The sequence below is a fragment of the Sebastes fasciatus genome, chromosome 1 (assembly GCF_043250625.1).
Source record: "Sebastes fasciatus isolate fSebFas1 chromosome 1, fSebFas1.pri, whole genome shotgun sequence".
Lineage (NCBI taxonomy): Eukaryota > Metazoa > Chordata > Actinopteri > Perciformes > Sebastidae > Sebastes > Sebastes fasciatus.
This window is the reverse complement of record NC_133795.1, coordinates 764861-779673: the sequence shown is the minus strand read 5'-3', so window position 1 is coordinate 779673 and position 14813 is coordinate 764861. Positions and strand designations below refer to the sequence as shown.

The window sequence follows — 14813 nt, the reverse complement described above, 5'->3', positions numbered from 1 at the left end:
AAGAACATCTACTGTAGGTAATACACTGACTATGGAGAAGAACCTCTACTGTAGGTAACACACTGACTATGGAGAAGAACATCTACTGTAGGTAATACACTGACTATGAAGAAGAACCTCTACTGTAGGTAACACTGACAATGGAGAAGAACATCTACTCTAGGTAACACACTGACAATGGAGAAGAACATCTACTGTAGGTAACACTGACAATGGAGAAGAACATCTACTGTAGGTAATACACTGACAATGGAGAAGAACCTCTACTGTAGGTAACACACTGACTATGGAGAAGAACATCTACTGTAGGTAATACACTGACTATGGAGAAGAACCTCTACTGTAGGTAACACACTGACTATGGAGAAGAACATCTACTGTAGGTAACACTGACAATGGAGAAGAACCTCATACAACCCCACTGAGAAACACCTGAACTATCCCTTTAAGGACAGTCAACTTCATTTAGTCTGATTACATCTTAGTTACTGCTTTTGCCTGAAGGCCCAATAACCAGTCCCAGTTGTGTAATCATGACTTAGTTAGTATAACATGTTTCATATTTTCCTGCATTTGCAAATAACCGGTTTGTGATGTTCTGTGTGTAGCTCCAGTTGGGACGGGTAACACGGGTGCAGAAACACAGGAAGATCCTCCGAGCAGCCAAGAACCTGGAACCTGACACGCTCATCATTGAATATCGGGGGAAGGTCATGCTCAAACAACAGTTTGAAGTCAACGGGCACTTCTTCAAAAAGTAAGAGATCATAAAGTTTGTGTTATTGAGCTACAGCACTCTCTGCATTCAGTGTTGTATCACCTGTGAACTGTTTTTGATACCGTTGTTGTCCTCTTCTCTTCCAGACCCTACCCATTTGTGCTGTTCTACTCAAAGTTTAACGATGTGGAGATGTGTGTTGATGCAAGGACCTTTGGAAATGACGCCCGCTTCATCAGGAGGTCCTGTACGCCCAACGCTGAGGTCAGAATCTCAACGCCTGAAAGTTACGTTTCCTTTCTGTGTAGCTTTGAGTTTAACTGAGATAACGCATCTGTTTCCTTCTCCAGGTCCGGCATATGATCGCTGAGGGCATGATCCATCTGTGCATCTACGCCATCAATCACATCACGAAGGACGCCGAGGTCACCATTGGATTTGACTACGAGTTCAATAGCTGGTCAGTACAACTCATATCCATCTTTCCACCTGTCTTTGAACCAGCCAATAGAAAGCATCCATCCGTTAAAAACAACGCAGGTCAAATCCAACCATCCGTATAACATTCACATCAAGTAGTATGGTCCGTGTCCACAGCCTCCGTCCTTTCCACGCTTCCCATTCATTGTCTGTGTAAGCAGCCGTACAGCAATGCATTCTGGTAACGTGGCGACGCGATTCGAGAGACGGGGCGTCGCGTTGGCCACTCCTCATTTGCATAAAGTTGAGGTCTGGGCTACTTTATACAAATCACGAGCGTCCGGCGTGACTCGCCGCCTCTGGAAACTCCCTTGAATCTTTTAAACTAAACGTCGTCGATCTAAAATAAAGACAGATTCATCAACTGCAGGATTATTTCTCTCCTCAAATGTTGTCATAAACACATTTCAGTGAACTATTTTCGTGAAATAAGAGAAGAAAGTTTCCAAACGAGCCGCCATGTTGGTTCCAGTTTGAAGGCTGGAGCAGCAGCCCACGGAGGGAAAGCGTTCGTCCAATCAGGTGCCGAGTGCCTTGTGTCTAGTGACAGCCCATCAAGCGTCCAACGCTGGGAAGCGAGGCGATCCCTCACGATAAAAAACGCCTCTGTGGACACGTACCATCAGTGGTAATGATCATGTCTAGAAACATGTAGTAAATATGAATACAACACATGTTGGCATCAGGTGCTGAGCAAGTTCTAGTTTGGTTGTTTTTAGCTGGCGTTGTAATCTTCTCTCTCTTAACACACCACCAGTAACTACAAAGTGGACTGTGCCTGCCATAAGGGCAACCAGAACTGCCCGGTGCAGAAGCACAACCTGAGCCCCAGGGAGAGCCTGCTCAGCACCCCCTCCCTGCCGCCTCCCTCCACTCTGGCCGGTGCCGAGACCCGACGGAGAAAAGCCCGGAGGAGAGAGCTGGAGAGCTGCCTCGCCGGTGACGGCAACCAGACCCTGGACCAGCACCAGGAGGCCAAAGAACTGCAGGGGACCAGTGACGCAGAGGTGTGTGTCCAGCTAAGAGGAAGGGATCTTCCCAATATATTTGGTTAACACTTAAAGGGCGGGTTTTAATGAGGGTTTTTTATCACTCTGTAGCGTCCCAGTGGTGTTCCTTATGTTTTCATATCCAAACATTCACATTTTGGTTTAAGTTTGTATGTTTTAGCAGCATGATGACGCTGCTACAGTATAAAGTATATATACCTCCTTATAGTCGGTGTATTAATACAGTATCTTAGATGGCGGTCGGCGTGCTCCCAGTGTGGAGAATCAGACAGGAGTACCGGCAGGAAGCTCAGCAACGTGCTGCTGTGGACGCCACGTTAGTTCAGATCAGAGTCACACAACAACACAAACTAACTGGATGCAGCGGTAGACCAGCAACTCTCCTGTGTTCTGAGAGGGAAAATTACTGTTCCTGTGAATGGAGTCTGGTGGCTTTGAAGAGAGCGATATAACGGCTCCAGTTCCCCGTCTGAGAGGGCTGTCTCACGGTGAGGAAACGCGCTGAAAATATTCATACATTTTTCTGCTGCTCCCGTCCACAGCTGCTTTACCTCCCCGTCAGACAGCCCTTTATGACGGAGAACTGAAGCCGTTATATCGCTCTCTTCAAAGCCACCAGACTCCATTCACAAAAGCAGTGATTTTCCCTCTCAGAACACGGGAGCATTCATACAACCCAACTTCAAATAATTATTTCCAAACTTAGCACAGCTGACTGACTCAGCTAGTGCTAGCGTTCACATTATTCAGAACCTTATTGATCAGCTTACTGTGGTAACCTACTTCACTGCTTTTTACTAACGGCTGAGTGGACGTTTTTTATTTGAAACAAACACTAGGAACAAACGCAGACGGACTCGCCATCAAATATGGATGTCACCGCAAAGAGGAAAAGACGTTTTAAAAACTGGGCCTGCAGTTTTTAGAACACCTTTATTTGACAAACATTGTTTGTATTTCCAGCTGATGTCGGATGTTTTTGTCTGTCTGTGCAATCAGGAGAGACTGCTGGATGAGCTGCAGGTGGAGGAGGGAGAGGAAGGAGAGGTGGATGAAAATGGGGTCGCCATCTCCAGTAAAAGAGTACGACATTTCAACTATTTTCCAACACAACTGTTTTACTAACCGAGCACACTTTTCCTCAATGTTGTTGTTCTTTGTGACAATAGATTCTGTTTCTCTGACGCTGCCTGTGTAACTCCCCTCTTCTTCTTCTTCTTCTTCTTCATATAGACATGTAACAGCCTGGAAAGGAGGCGTAAGAGAGTGGGAGGAGCCGAGGTGAAGGAGGAGGGTGTGGAAAGTGAGGACGGGGCAGGAATCCCTGCTGGGAACACTCCCATACCCCACAACACTGGAGTGGGGGTCAGCACCCGACGCACCACCTACGTCGTGGTCAGTGAGAGACATCAGGTTTCATATCTGTTGACGTTTTTTTGCTGTTGCATTCATTTGATTTATTCTGTTTTTCTCTTTCAGGAGGCGCCGTCTATCGAAGATAAGACCTCCTCACCCACCCTGCCCGCCCCGGTCGCTCCCCCTAAACCCGCACGACCCACCAAGCCTCGGCCTAAAAGTCGGATCTCGCGCTACCGGTCGAGTTCGTCCCAGCGCGCCCGGCGGCAGCGCCAGGCCCTCGCCCAGCAAGCGGCAGCAGCTGCAGCGGCCGCAGCGATGGTGGCGACGCCGTCGATAGCCGATCAGGGTGCTTCTCTTGACGAGGAGGGACCTCAGGGCCCGTACGGCGCTGAGCACGGCCACGGAGAGAGCGCTCTGGGGGGTCACCTCCTAGACGGAGATGCTCTGAACTGCATAAGTAGAGGCAACCTGCGCTACCCCAAGACCAAGAAGGTTAGAGGACATCGTAGAAATGTTTTGTAGGATTTTGTCTCCTCTATGGTCGAATCTTTCTTAATCATATTTATTATTTAGTGTATTCCCAGTAAAATGACTCATGAGTTCTGTCATTCTCTGTGATCTCAGTACCTGGTGACGGAGTGGTTGAATGACAAGGTCCCCGGAGGGGAGAAGGTCCACCAGGAGGTGCCCGTTGAGCGCCCGCTACGGATAACCACTGACCCGACGGTGCTGGCCACCACCCTCAACATGCTGCCGGGCCTCTCCCACTCATCGCTCATCTGCACCACGCCCAGACACTACGTCCGCTTCGGCTCCCCCTTCAACCCCGAGAGACGCCGGCCCCGCCCGCTCCAAATGGACGGCACTTATGGCTGCTACAAGAAGGTGAGAGATGGAGTAAATAAATATAAATATACATATATAATGATTGATGATGATATGATGATTCTATCCAAACTCTTCTTCTTTTATAACACTCCAGACTTTCTGAGATATTGGTTTAAGTCTAATGAAGATTTCTTTTTTAACGTCTTCTAAACAAACATTTTACGTCTTTAACCCGGCGTTGCTGTTGTTCTGCTGCAGAGATGGATAAAGCAGGTGGAGGACGAGAGCTGTTCAGCCAGTGTGGAGGACGGCACAGAGTCCACCTCCTCCCAGCAAAGCACCAGTAGCAGATCCACCCCCAACCCCCTGTCCGGCGGTACGTACACCCCCACCTCCATCTGGATGACTCCTCTAACACTGTTTAGTGTGAAAGAAGAATGAATTATAGATCAGAGATGAAAGTATTTCCTGTTTTATTGTTGTGCTTCTGCTCCTTCTAGATACTAGACGTGTTTTAACTTTCCTGTTTTTAAAATCACAGACCTCAACGCACCGTTTAAGAAGCGCCGTTCCAAGTACCTGCCCGAGACGATACCGGCACCCTCGGACCACCTGCTTCGCCCGCTGTCCCCCATCACGCCGCCGCTCCCGGAGGACTCCCTCCACCCGCCGCTCCACACCCCCTGTGGCTCGCTGCTGCACAACGGCCTTGCCTACTCGCCCATGCCCTCGCTGCCCGCCAGCCGCTGCAACACACCGCTGCAATTTGAAGTAAGGGCATCAACACCTAGATCCACAAACACAGCGTATCACACTCCGTCTGTCGGAGCTCACTCATAGTACACGTGTGTACAAAGTGTGCCCGACCCGTCCAACCCGCCATGACACCCTTCTCCCCCGTCAAACAAGCGCATGCTGCGAGACACAACACGAGAGAGAAAGAGGCTGTTTGTTCAGCTCTCAGTACTTTGGTAGCTTCTAACTGAATCTCTGGTTTGACGTTTAGTTTCTGTTTTTACTCTCAGATATCTGCTTTATTTTACTGTTTCACTTTCAGCCGTACAGGAGCCGTGTTAAGTTGCCGCTGATGAAAACCCAACATGTCCTGAGTTTTGCTGCAGCGTAATAAAAGTCTTAAAATTACAAAATAAAGGGAGACTTTTATTTTGAAGCGGAGATTTGTTAGCGACTATTCTTCAATAAAACTGCTAATACTGCAGAGAGGAAGAGGAGCCTATAAACAGTACAAATAACAGAGAGCTTTTATTGTGAAGACTTGAGGAAATCAAATGTGTTTATCCACCATATTCTAGCTGCTTCTTTGACCAGCAGTGACAGCCCTGGTTACACACACCTTTGCTGTTAATCTACCTGCACACTGTCCAAATAATAGTGAATATTTGGGAATCAGCGTGTGTGTTTGACATTAAGACATTTCTAATATCCATACTTTCAGGGAGACTCACGTTTTTCATCACTCTCTTCAGGTTTCCTTCTGGGGTCACAATTCTCCCGTATTTCTCCCGATTTATGACATTTTCATATCTTTTTTTTCCCTTTTCATTATCTCACCTTGTTGTCTGGTTGTTTCCACCCAGACAACAAAACAGCTTCAACAAATGTCATTTCCCGGCGGTTTGAGGTACACTCGCGCATCACAGCACGCTGCGCCCATATCTGGTCTTTGCTCGACGCAGCGAGATGCAGTTTGTAGGAGTGGCTCGAGCCTCTGGAAATAACGGTTTCAGAGCGCAGTGGTGCCGTTGTCGCGTTGTGTCTGAGAGAGATGGAGAAGAGAAGGAGAGAACTAAGAGAAAGAAATACTCAAGCAGGAATGAAAACTGATGAATATTAGTTTATGCCAGAGATTCACACAGGTTCACGCCAGAGTAGCGAATCATTCTGTTTTCTTTCCCGAGAATTAGAATGAAGGAAACAAAATCTCTGAAACTCTAATTTCTGGTTTAGAAGTCCTCCGTGTGTTCGGGGTCTGGAGGTTTGAAGTTGGTAATAATAGCTTTTGTTTTCCTCTCTAGAACATATCGTCCCCTGAGGCGTCTCCTGTTCACCGATCGGAGTCCATCTCTCCGGAGGTACGTTCCCTTCGGACTCCTGATTACTGATGAAAACAGTTCAATGCTGCTAACTGCTGACTTGTTACTCAGATTAGTCTCATTAATTCTGTCCTCTCTGTTTTCTCTGCACCTCCAGCCGTGTCTTCAGACAGACTTTGACATCCCTCGGCCTCAGTTCCCCGACCTGTCGCTCCCCTCCAGCCTGGAGAGCCCCGTGGCCGTGACCTCGGATGACTTTTCCCTTCCCGGAGGCCCTTCAGGCCACGACTCCCAGGGCCCGTCATCCGTAGGGGCCACTTCCCTAAACCCAGTGTCCTGTCCTCCCTCAGACAGGGAGCAGGCCTTCAGGACAGAGTTCAACCTCATATACACCTGCTCGCCCCTCAACGCAAACCTGGGGAACCCCGTGGCCACCGAGCGCCACCTCTCCCAGTCCGAAGGTGGCTTCTCCCCGGCAGAGTCCTTCCACAGCTCCATCAGCGGCCAGGGGCTGCTGGGAGACGTGGGCGCCGGCTCCATGTCGCCCTACGGCGAGCCTCATTATGGGGGAGGCTACCCGGATAGCGGCACACCTCCTCACACCAGCAACCCACCACAGAAGAAGAAGGCAAGTTCTCCACATCTTAATCATACGGATAATGTGATCTTTTCGGCTCTGCCTCCACGTATACAGATATTTTCAAAACTTATATTTCCCTCTACGTTTCCTCCCGTTCACACGCAGTCCGAGTTCCTGGGTCACAAAAACGGATATTTCTGAAAACGCATTCTAAGCTGCAGATTTTTTAAAACTCCGGCTACTTTATGTCTGTGTGGAGCGTTTGGGAAACGATGGCGTTCGAGATGTTCCGATACCAGCGTGATAAAATAAATATTTAGTTATTATTATTATTAAACCACTTGTTGGGTTTTCCACTGTGAAATGTCGCCAATGGCTGACACTTTCCTCGCTCTGTCTACCGTTACCGTCTCCACCAGCACCACACTGGTGTTGTTAACTATCATCACATGACAAACTACCTGCTGTCAGTTCTTCTTCTCTGCTCTAAAACAGTAGTCACCAGTAGCAGCCATGATACCTCCAGGGCGACAGCACAGTGAAGACTACTGTTTTAGAGCAGTGAAGAAGAATTGATTTAGGGTTAAACAAGTAGATTATTTTCTGGGTTAATAAATGATGGTATCAGATCGGAGCATAGACTGGCGTACTCGCTGATACCCGATCCCGAATTTTGGGCAGTATCGGACGTGTTTCTGATACTAGTATCAGAACAACTCTAGATGGCGTCCTCTCCTCACTTCGTGCCCATTGCTGCTTTGTGTTTTGAGCAGGCAACAGAAACAAGGACAGATTAACTCCTCCCGACCGGCCGTCAGACAGTCTACAGACTCTCACACAGTTGAAGCAGAGCAGTCGATTCCCCAGCGTCAGTAATCAGAGCGTAGCTATCAGGATAACAGTGTCCAATAGATATAGTAAAACGTATCTAGCTTACCTCCAATTCTCTCTGGACAAGACATACTGTCCACGTCTTCCTCGCCATCTGAGAGTCCATATACGCCGCCACCAGACAGGGCAGCTCAGACGATCAAGGCGGCACGTTTCTGCCTTGTTAGCATTGTGACCCGTACAGACCTCTGCTGACAAACTTTACCTGCCTCGGAGCTTTCAAACAAATCTTTAATGACAACTGTCAACAGCCAGAACGGCCCACAGCGGCCCACGGGCCGTGTTCTTTCTATTTTACATGTACAGTGTGATCACTCAGATCGTGGCTGACGATCGGACCGTATGGTGACGGCGTGAGCACATAAACCGTGATCTTCGGCTTCACGTCGTAAACGATCTCCTGGTACAGGAGGAGGAGGAGTTACACATCAATATTTCTAAAATCCTACGGTGTATGCTCCGCTTTAAGTGTTAACGAACGGACTGTAATGAAGCCGAAGGAAAGGGAGGGAGAAGGGTGGTAACAAAGACCTTTAATTTGTGATCTCACTCGTGGTGACGTGTAAATATTACGGCGAGTGTTTGGAGTCGTTTTTGCATTGGAGTGTGGACGGAGATATTTCTTTAAACGCAGGGTCAAATATCTGTTTTTGAACTATCTGTGTACGTGTAGACGGAGCCTGAATCAGATCATCTGTTCTTCTCTGAGTGACTTTGAGTGTGAACTGCAGAGCCGAACCTCATGATGTGCTTTCCCCCCTCTGCTCTGTGTTCTGTCTTAATAATATATCTGATATATATATATCCGTGTCAGGTGGTCAGAATCCAAAAGCAACCGAACATATTTAACCATTTTATGTTTATATCTGAAATGATTTGGACTCTGTAGCCTTGACCCTTCCTCCCCCTTCCCTCCCCTCCTCCTCTTCCTCCCCCCTCGCTGCTCCTTGACGCTCTTTGCCAAGTCTCTCTTCCACTTTTCTTCCAAGGCAGAGGGCCAACCAGCATACCATTAGTCTGCTGACAGGGAAGCCAGATTACCAGGCTATAGCTGTAAGAAGTGAATACAAGCCAGTTCAAAATATGGTGAATATTCTCCCTACAACTACATCTTTAGAAGTGTGCATGTAAATATTGTTTCTTTGCATCTGCATACAACACCCACCCCATGCTCCGACAGCTCCCCCCCCGTCTCCTCCAAACCTACATTCAGTTATGAATCTATAGTTTCAAACAGCAGCTTTAAGTTATTATGTCATTTCAGTCATGATGATGTCGAGATGAAGCCCATGTCTCTTTGCTCCATCTCATCCACGGCTCCTTCCAAACATCCTCCAACTCTACTAGGAGCAAGGCTACGTCAGGGTTAGGGTTACTCCAACTCTACTAGGAGCAAGGCTACGTCAGGGTTACTCCAACTCTACTAGGAGCAAGGCTACGTCAGGGTTAGGGTTACTCCAACTCTACTAGGAGCAAGGCTACGTCAGGGTTAGGGTTACTCCAACTCTACCAGGAGCAAGGCTACGTCAGGGTTACTCCAACTCTACTAGGAGCAAGGCTACGTCAGGGTTACTCCAACTCTACCAGGAGCAAGGCTACGTCAGGGTTAGGGTTACTCCAACTCTACTAGGAGCAAGGCTACGTCAGGGTTACTCCAACTCTACCAGGAGCAAGGCTACGTCAGGGTTACTCCAACTCTACCAGGAGCAAGGCTACGTCAGGGTTACTCCAACTCTACCAGGAGCAAGGCTACGTCAGGGTTACTCCAACTCTACCAGGAGCAAGGCTACGTCAGGGTTACTCCAACTCTACTAGGAGCAAGGCTACGTCAGGGTTACTCCAACTCTACCAGGAGCAAAGCTACGTCAGGGTTAGGGTTACTCCAACTCTACTAGGAGCAAGGCTACGTCAGGGTTAGGGTTACTCCAACTCTACTAGGAGCAAGGCTACGTCAGGGTTAGGGTTACTCCAACTCTACTAGGAGCAAGGCTACGTCAGGGTTACTCCAACTCTACTAGGAGCAAGGCTACGTTAGGGTTACTCCAACTCTACCAGGAGCAAGGCTACGTCAGGGTTACTCCAACTCTACCAGGAGCAAGGCTACATGAGGGTTGGGGTTAGGGTTAGGGTTACCAGTTTACCAGTGTGCGTTAGAGCAGGAAACATCCTAAACCCCAGAAATGAGTCAGCATTTTAGCACTTCCTGTTCCTTCGTCTGGAAATCAATTATTATTTTTTTTAATGGGTCTGTGGTTAACACAAGCTGAAGAGATTTTAATGTCTTTTTTTAACGACATAAAATACATAAATATCCCACTCGTGAATTTTGAAGCTTTTGTGTTTCTTAAAAAAGTCGGTTGCTAACAAGTGGCTCAATGAGACGACTGAACGTCATCACGCCGACTGTTGGTTTATAGCCTAGCGTTAGATTTTTACGTATGCTGGTTGCATTCACACTTCAAAAATCATAAAAGTGGTTCATTAGTGGAGATTATCTTGATGAACAAAACTAGTCAGTATCATAAACGTGTGTTTGCCACAGAGATGATTTTCTGCAATAATCCAAAACCCAATGGAACAGTCCCGTTGACTTTTTGTCCTGGTTCCTGTTCGGCCTACAAAAATAAGTCACCCCTGGAGCGCTCTGTATCACGAGGGATGTTTTCCAGTAACATGATCTGTAAATCGATGGTTATTAATAGCAACGTCGGCCCAGAGCTCATCACAGACCAGACCAGGCTAGATCCTCTGAGAGACGATACCTCAACGAACATGAACATATATGAACATTAAATACCTGCTAGATGCCCTCTGTATATTTCAAATATCAATCCTCCTCACAAAGTGTCCGGTGTGAAGATTCTCACTTGCCAGGGAGCTCAAAATTAATGAGTAGTGGGGATGTCGATAATTAACCGTTTAACCGTTAACCGACATTAAGCATTTTAACCGATTAACGCTATCGGTTAAAACGGTTAAAAGAAGAACTTCCTTTACGCTCCCGGACGGTGAACCGGAGACAGTGAACGCAGCATCGTAGCTGCTAAGTTAACGCTCCCGGACGGTGAACTGGAGACAGTGAACGCAGCATCGTAGCTGCTAAGTTAACGCTCCCGGACGGTGAACCGGAGACAGTGAACGCAGCATCGTAGCTGCTAAGGTAACGCTCCCGGACTGTGAACTGGAGACAGTGAACGCAGCATCGTAGCTGCTAAGGTAACGCTCCCGGACTGTGAACCGGAGACAGTGAACGCAGCATCGTAGCTGCTAAATTAACGCTCCCGGACGGTGAACCGGAGACAGTGAACGCAGCATCGTAGCTGCTAAGTTAACGCTCCCGGACGGTGAACTGGAGACAGCGAACGCAGCATCGTAGCTGCTAAGTTAACGCTCCCAGACGGTGAACTAGAGACTCCCTTCAACGAACATCTGTTGTGCTCCTGCAGCTGGAGCACCGCTGCATGCGAGGCACAAGTCTTGTCGGTTAACGTTAATAATCGGTTAACGAGGGTCGGTTATCGGTTAAGAACATTTTTCAAAATGAGCATCGCTAATTAGTAGTTCAGATTAATGTTCACCCGCCAAAATAACGGATATACATTCTTCAACTTTACGTCTGTGTAGAATAGAAAACCAACCTTTTTTCATCGTGTAGTGTTTGTGTTATGCGTGAAAGTATTCACGGCAAGAACAGTTAAAGGGACTATTTGTAACTTTGTACGCGCATAAATGTAGCGGGTCGTCACACATGCGCGCTCGCATATGCGCGTTCGCGTGTAGCCGCTGTACCCTCCTCCTCTGCCTGCCTGCCTTCACTCAGACAGCTCAGCTCACTCCACCTCTAGACGTCAACGCGCGCTCACAACACACTGCAGAAGAGTTAGTTTAGCTCTGAGAATATCTAGTGAATGTACAGGGGACGTTTGTGCAGAAATAACTGCTGCAGCTCCTCCAGACCAACAGAGGTTTCCCGTGTCTTGTGAAGTGACGGGGCTCTACAGAGATTTACGTTGTCTTCTCGTTACCGACCGGGTGCCGGTGTCTCCTCTGCTCTCTCCGGCTGCGGGAGGAGAGAGCAGGGAGACTCGCTGCAGAGCCCCGCTGCCTCAGCCTGCACTTGGGCAGGAAAAGCCAACACCAGGATCAGAATTAGTTCTACAGTAGTTTTAGTTTGTGCTAGTTAGGGCCGGCTATAACGTCTCTTGATTTGGGAATCAATAAACTTGAGTCTTCTTTCACCGCCACACTCAGAAGAAAACGTGTCACCTGCAGTTTCCTCCCGACCCCAGCTGGTCCTGACCCGACCCGGACCTGAGCTGAACAGCTGGGTGGTTAAATGACATTTGATTTACTAAAATATTTAAATCACGTTCTCGTTATTTAATTCTACAAGACGACCAGACTGCGTGTGAGGGACTAATCGCAGCATAGCGCCATCTGCTCCGTCAAGTCTGTTTAAATTCTGTGATCAATGTCAAGAGAGTTAACGGATATTCTCCTTCTTTTCAGAACTGATAGTTTAGAGCTAAAAAACTAAAACTGAAATGAATTTGCGTTAATTTATATTAATTTCTTTTTTAATTTAATTTTAACCAGGCAACTCGTTGGTTTAGTTTTAGTTTTAGTTTTTCTTAAAGGATGTTGTTTTTATTTAGTTTCAGTTTACGCCAATATGTTCCACTTATTTGAGTTAGTTTATTATAATAACCTGCTGAGCAGTCAGATGATCAGAGAGGTTGTTAACAAGCCAACAGATCCTCCCTATTATCTTATCTATCCCCGATATGTAACATGATGCTGCTGCAAAGACTCAGTCTACATCCATCCATGTCAGTATCTGACTGTGAGGTCATCATCACGTTCCCCTGCCTCTTTCATAAACCCCGCCTCTATTCCCACAATCCTCCTCTGTGTCACGACGACATTCAGCCGGGATGAGTGCTCTCATTCTCATTGTTAACCGTGGAGGTGTGTGTGTATATATGTTGTGTGTGTGTGTGTTGTTTCAGCGTGGTTGCATCATGGCGTGGTTGCATCATGGCGTGGTGCGTTTAAAGTTGCCTGCTCTCCCGTCTCAGCTGTATGTGACTAACCGATCACTCAGAGTGATCCTCGGTGAGCGCCCGGTGTGTTCATGGAAAGGAACAACAGCACAGATGCATACAGTGTCATCTTCATGTCAGAGGTCGTTTCCATGGTGATTACGGTGTGTGTGTGTGTTTCTTTGTGTCGTATTGGATGGTTGTAGATCCCGTCTCCAGGTGAGTCCTCTCTGGTGTGGTGCATGCAGGTCTGCTCATCATGATGTGATTCAGTCAGCGACCCGGCATCAGTGTGAATGTTAATGTTAAAGCCGCCGGTCCTCCGGCGCCGGGTGTGTAACGGCGACTCTCCTCCCTCTGCTGCCTCAGGTGTCTTTGCTGGAGTACCGCAAGAGGAAGCAGGGCAGCGGCCGCGACTCGGAGCCGGCCGGCAGCGGCTCGTCTCTGGGCGGCACCCCCACCCGGCCCGGCTCCCACTACGGCCAGGACTCCCATCACCCCCACTGCCATCAGCAGATGCAGCCGCACAGCTCCTTCTCCTCCTCGGCTCACGCCGCCTCCATCCCACAGATAGAGGAGGTCAGTCCTCCGGACCACCAGGGCTCGTCGAGCCAGTCCAGACGCCAGGACAGCAACAACCAGTGGTGAGGAGCTTCTCCTTCAGGACACCTCACCTCACCTGGAAGCTGTCCAATAGTGTTCAGGAATAGTGTTCAGGATTGAGTCGGTAGATAACCTTTTGGATGTGTGTTTTTCCAGGATGGTCCCCACTACCGTTGAACGTCTACGGGAAGGTCAGGGGGTTCTGGAGCGAGTGCTACGGAGCATCAAGATGGAGCGGGTTTACAAGAGGAGTGACGGCTCTACAGAGAAGGAATCTGGTACGACCACGTTAGAACCTTCAGGAGAAGTTGGGTTGACACAACTTCAACAACTAAGATGAAAACAAGAATACTATATAAGAGGGCTTTCAAAGTTAACGCCACTCATTTCTTTAACGCATTAACACAACTTCAGTTTTACATTATAGTAGCGGGCTCAGATATAAAGCTAGAGTGAAGATCCTGGTATCATAGTAAACTAGAGAACCTGATGGATCCATCGGTACCAACCAGGTCAGACTAGCAGGTCATGAAGGAGGTTAAATAACGCTCCAAACTGTCATGTCCATGTTCAAAGGGGTCCCTTGACCTCTGACCTCCAGATCAGTGAATGTAAATGGGTTCTATGGGTACCCACGAGTCTCCCCTTTACAGACATGCCCACTTGTCTTTGTGCATGGAGCATCCTGTTGAGCGCCCGCTTTCTCTTCTCTCTGTGAATTATATCTTTATTGTTTTCCCCTTGAGCCTCGTGGGCCCCTTTACATGGTCGGTCCCCTTTACATGGTCGGGCCCCCTCACATGGTCGGTCCCCTTCACATGGTCGGGCCCCCTCACATGGTCGGGCCCCCTCACATGGTCGGGCCCCCTCACATGGTCGGTCCCCTTCACATGGTCGGGCCCCCTCACATGGTCGGTCCCCTTCACATGGTCGGTCCCCTTCACATGGTCGGGCCCCCTCACATGGTCGGTCCCCTTTACATGGTCGGTCCCCTTCACATGGTCGGTCCCCTTCACATGGTCGGTCCCCTTCACATGGTCGGGCCCCTTCACATGGTCGGTCCCCTTCACATGGTCGGTCCCCTTCACATGGTCGGTCCCCTTCACATGGTCGGTCCCCTTCACATGGTCGGTCCCCTTCACATGGTCGGTCCCCTTCACATGGTCGGGCCCCCTCACATGGTCGGTCCCCTTCACATGGTCGGTCCCCTTCACATGGTCGGGCCCCCTCACATGGTCGGTCCCCTTT

The 14813-nt window shown here is 48.6% G+C and overlaps 1 protein-coding gene across 11 annotated transcripts in view; it reads left to right on the top strand.

Annotated features, from left to right (window-relative positions):
* Positions 1-14813, top strand: part of setd5 (SET domain containing 5) — a 191773-nt gene that overhangs the window by 35166 nt on the left and 141794 nt on the right. For 8 of the 11 annotated variants that reach the window (XM_074628974.1, XM_074628890.1, XM_074626191.1 and 5 more), the window contains exons 9-23: positions 609-757; positions 865-982; positions 1069-1178; positions 1956-2205; positions 3208-3291; positions 3442-3603; positions 3688-4059; positions 4192-4452; positions 4654-4771; positions 4937-5166; positions 6432-6488; positions 6607-7077; positions 8914-9006; positions 13332-13606; positions 13722-13843. In XM_074628974.1, the coding sequence (XP_074485075.1) occupies positions 609-757; positions 865-982; positions 1069-1178; positions 1956-2205; positions 3208-3291; positions 3442-3603; positions 3688-4059; positions 4192-4452; positions 4654-4771; positions 4937-5166; positions 6432-6488; positions 6607-7077; positions 8914-9006; positions 13332-13606; positions 13722-13843 (2872 nt within the window). The remainder of the gene's footprint in view (positions 1-608; positions 758-864; positions 983-1068; positions 1179-1955; positions 2206-3207; positions 3292-3441; positions 3604-3687; positions 4060-4191; positions 4453-4653; positions 4772-4936; positions 5167-6431; positions 6489-6606; positions 7078-8913; positions 9007-13331; positions 13607-13721; positions 13844-14813) is intronic. The other 3 variants (XM_074629055.1, XM_074628810.1, XM_074628727.1) reach the window with 1 other exon arrangement.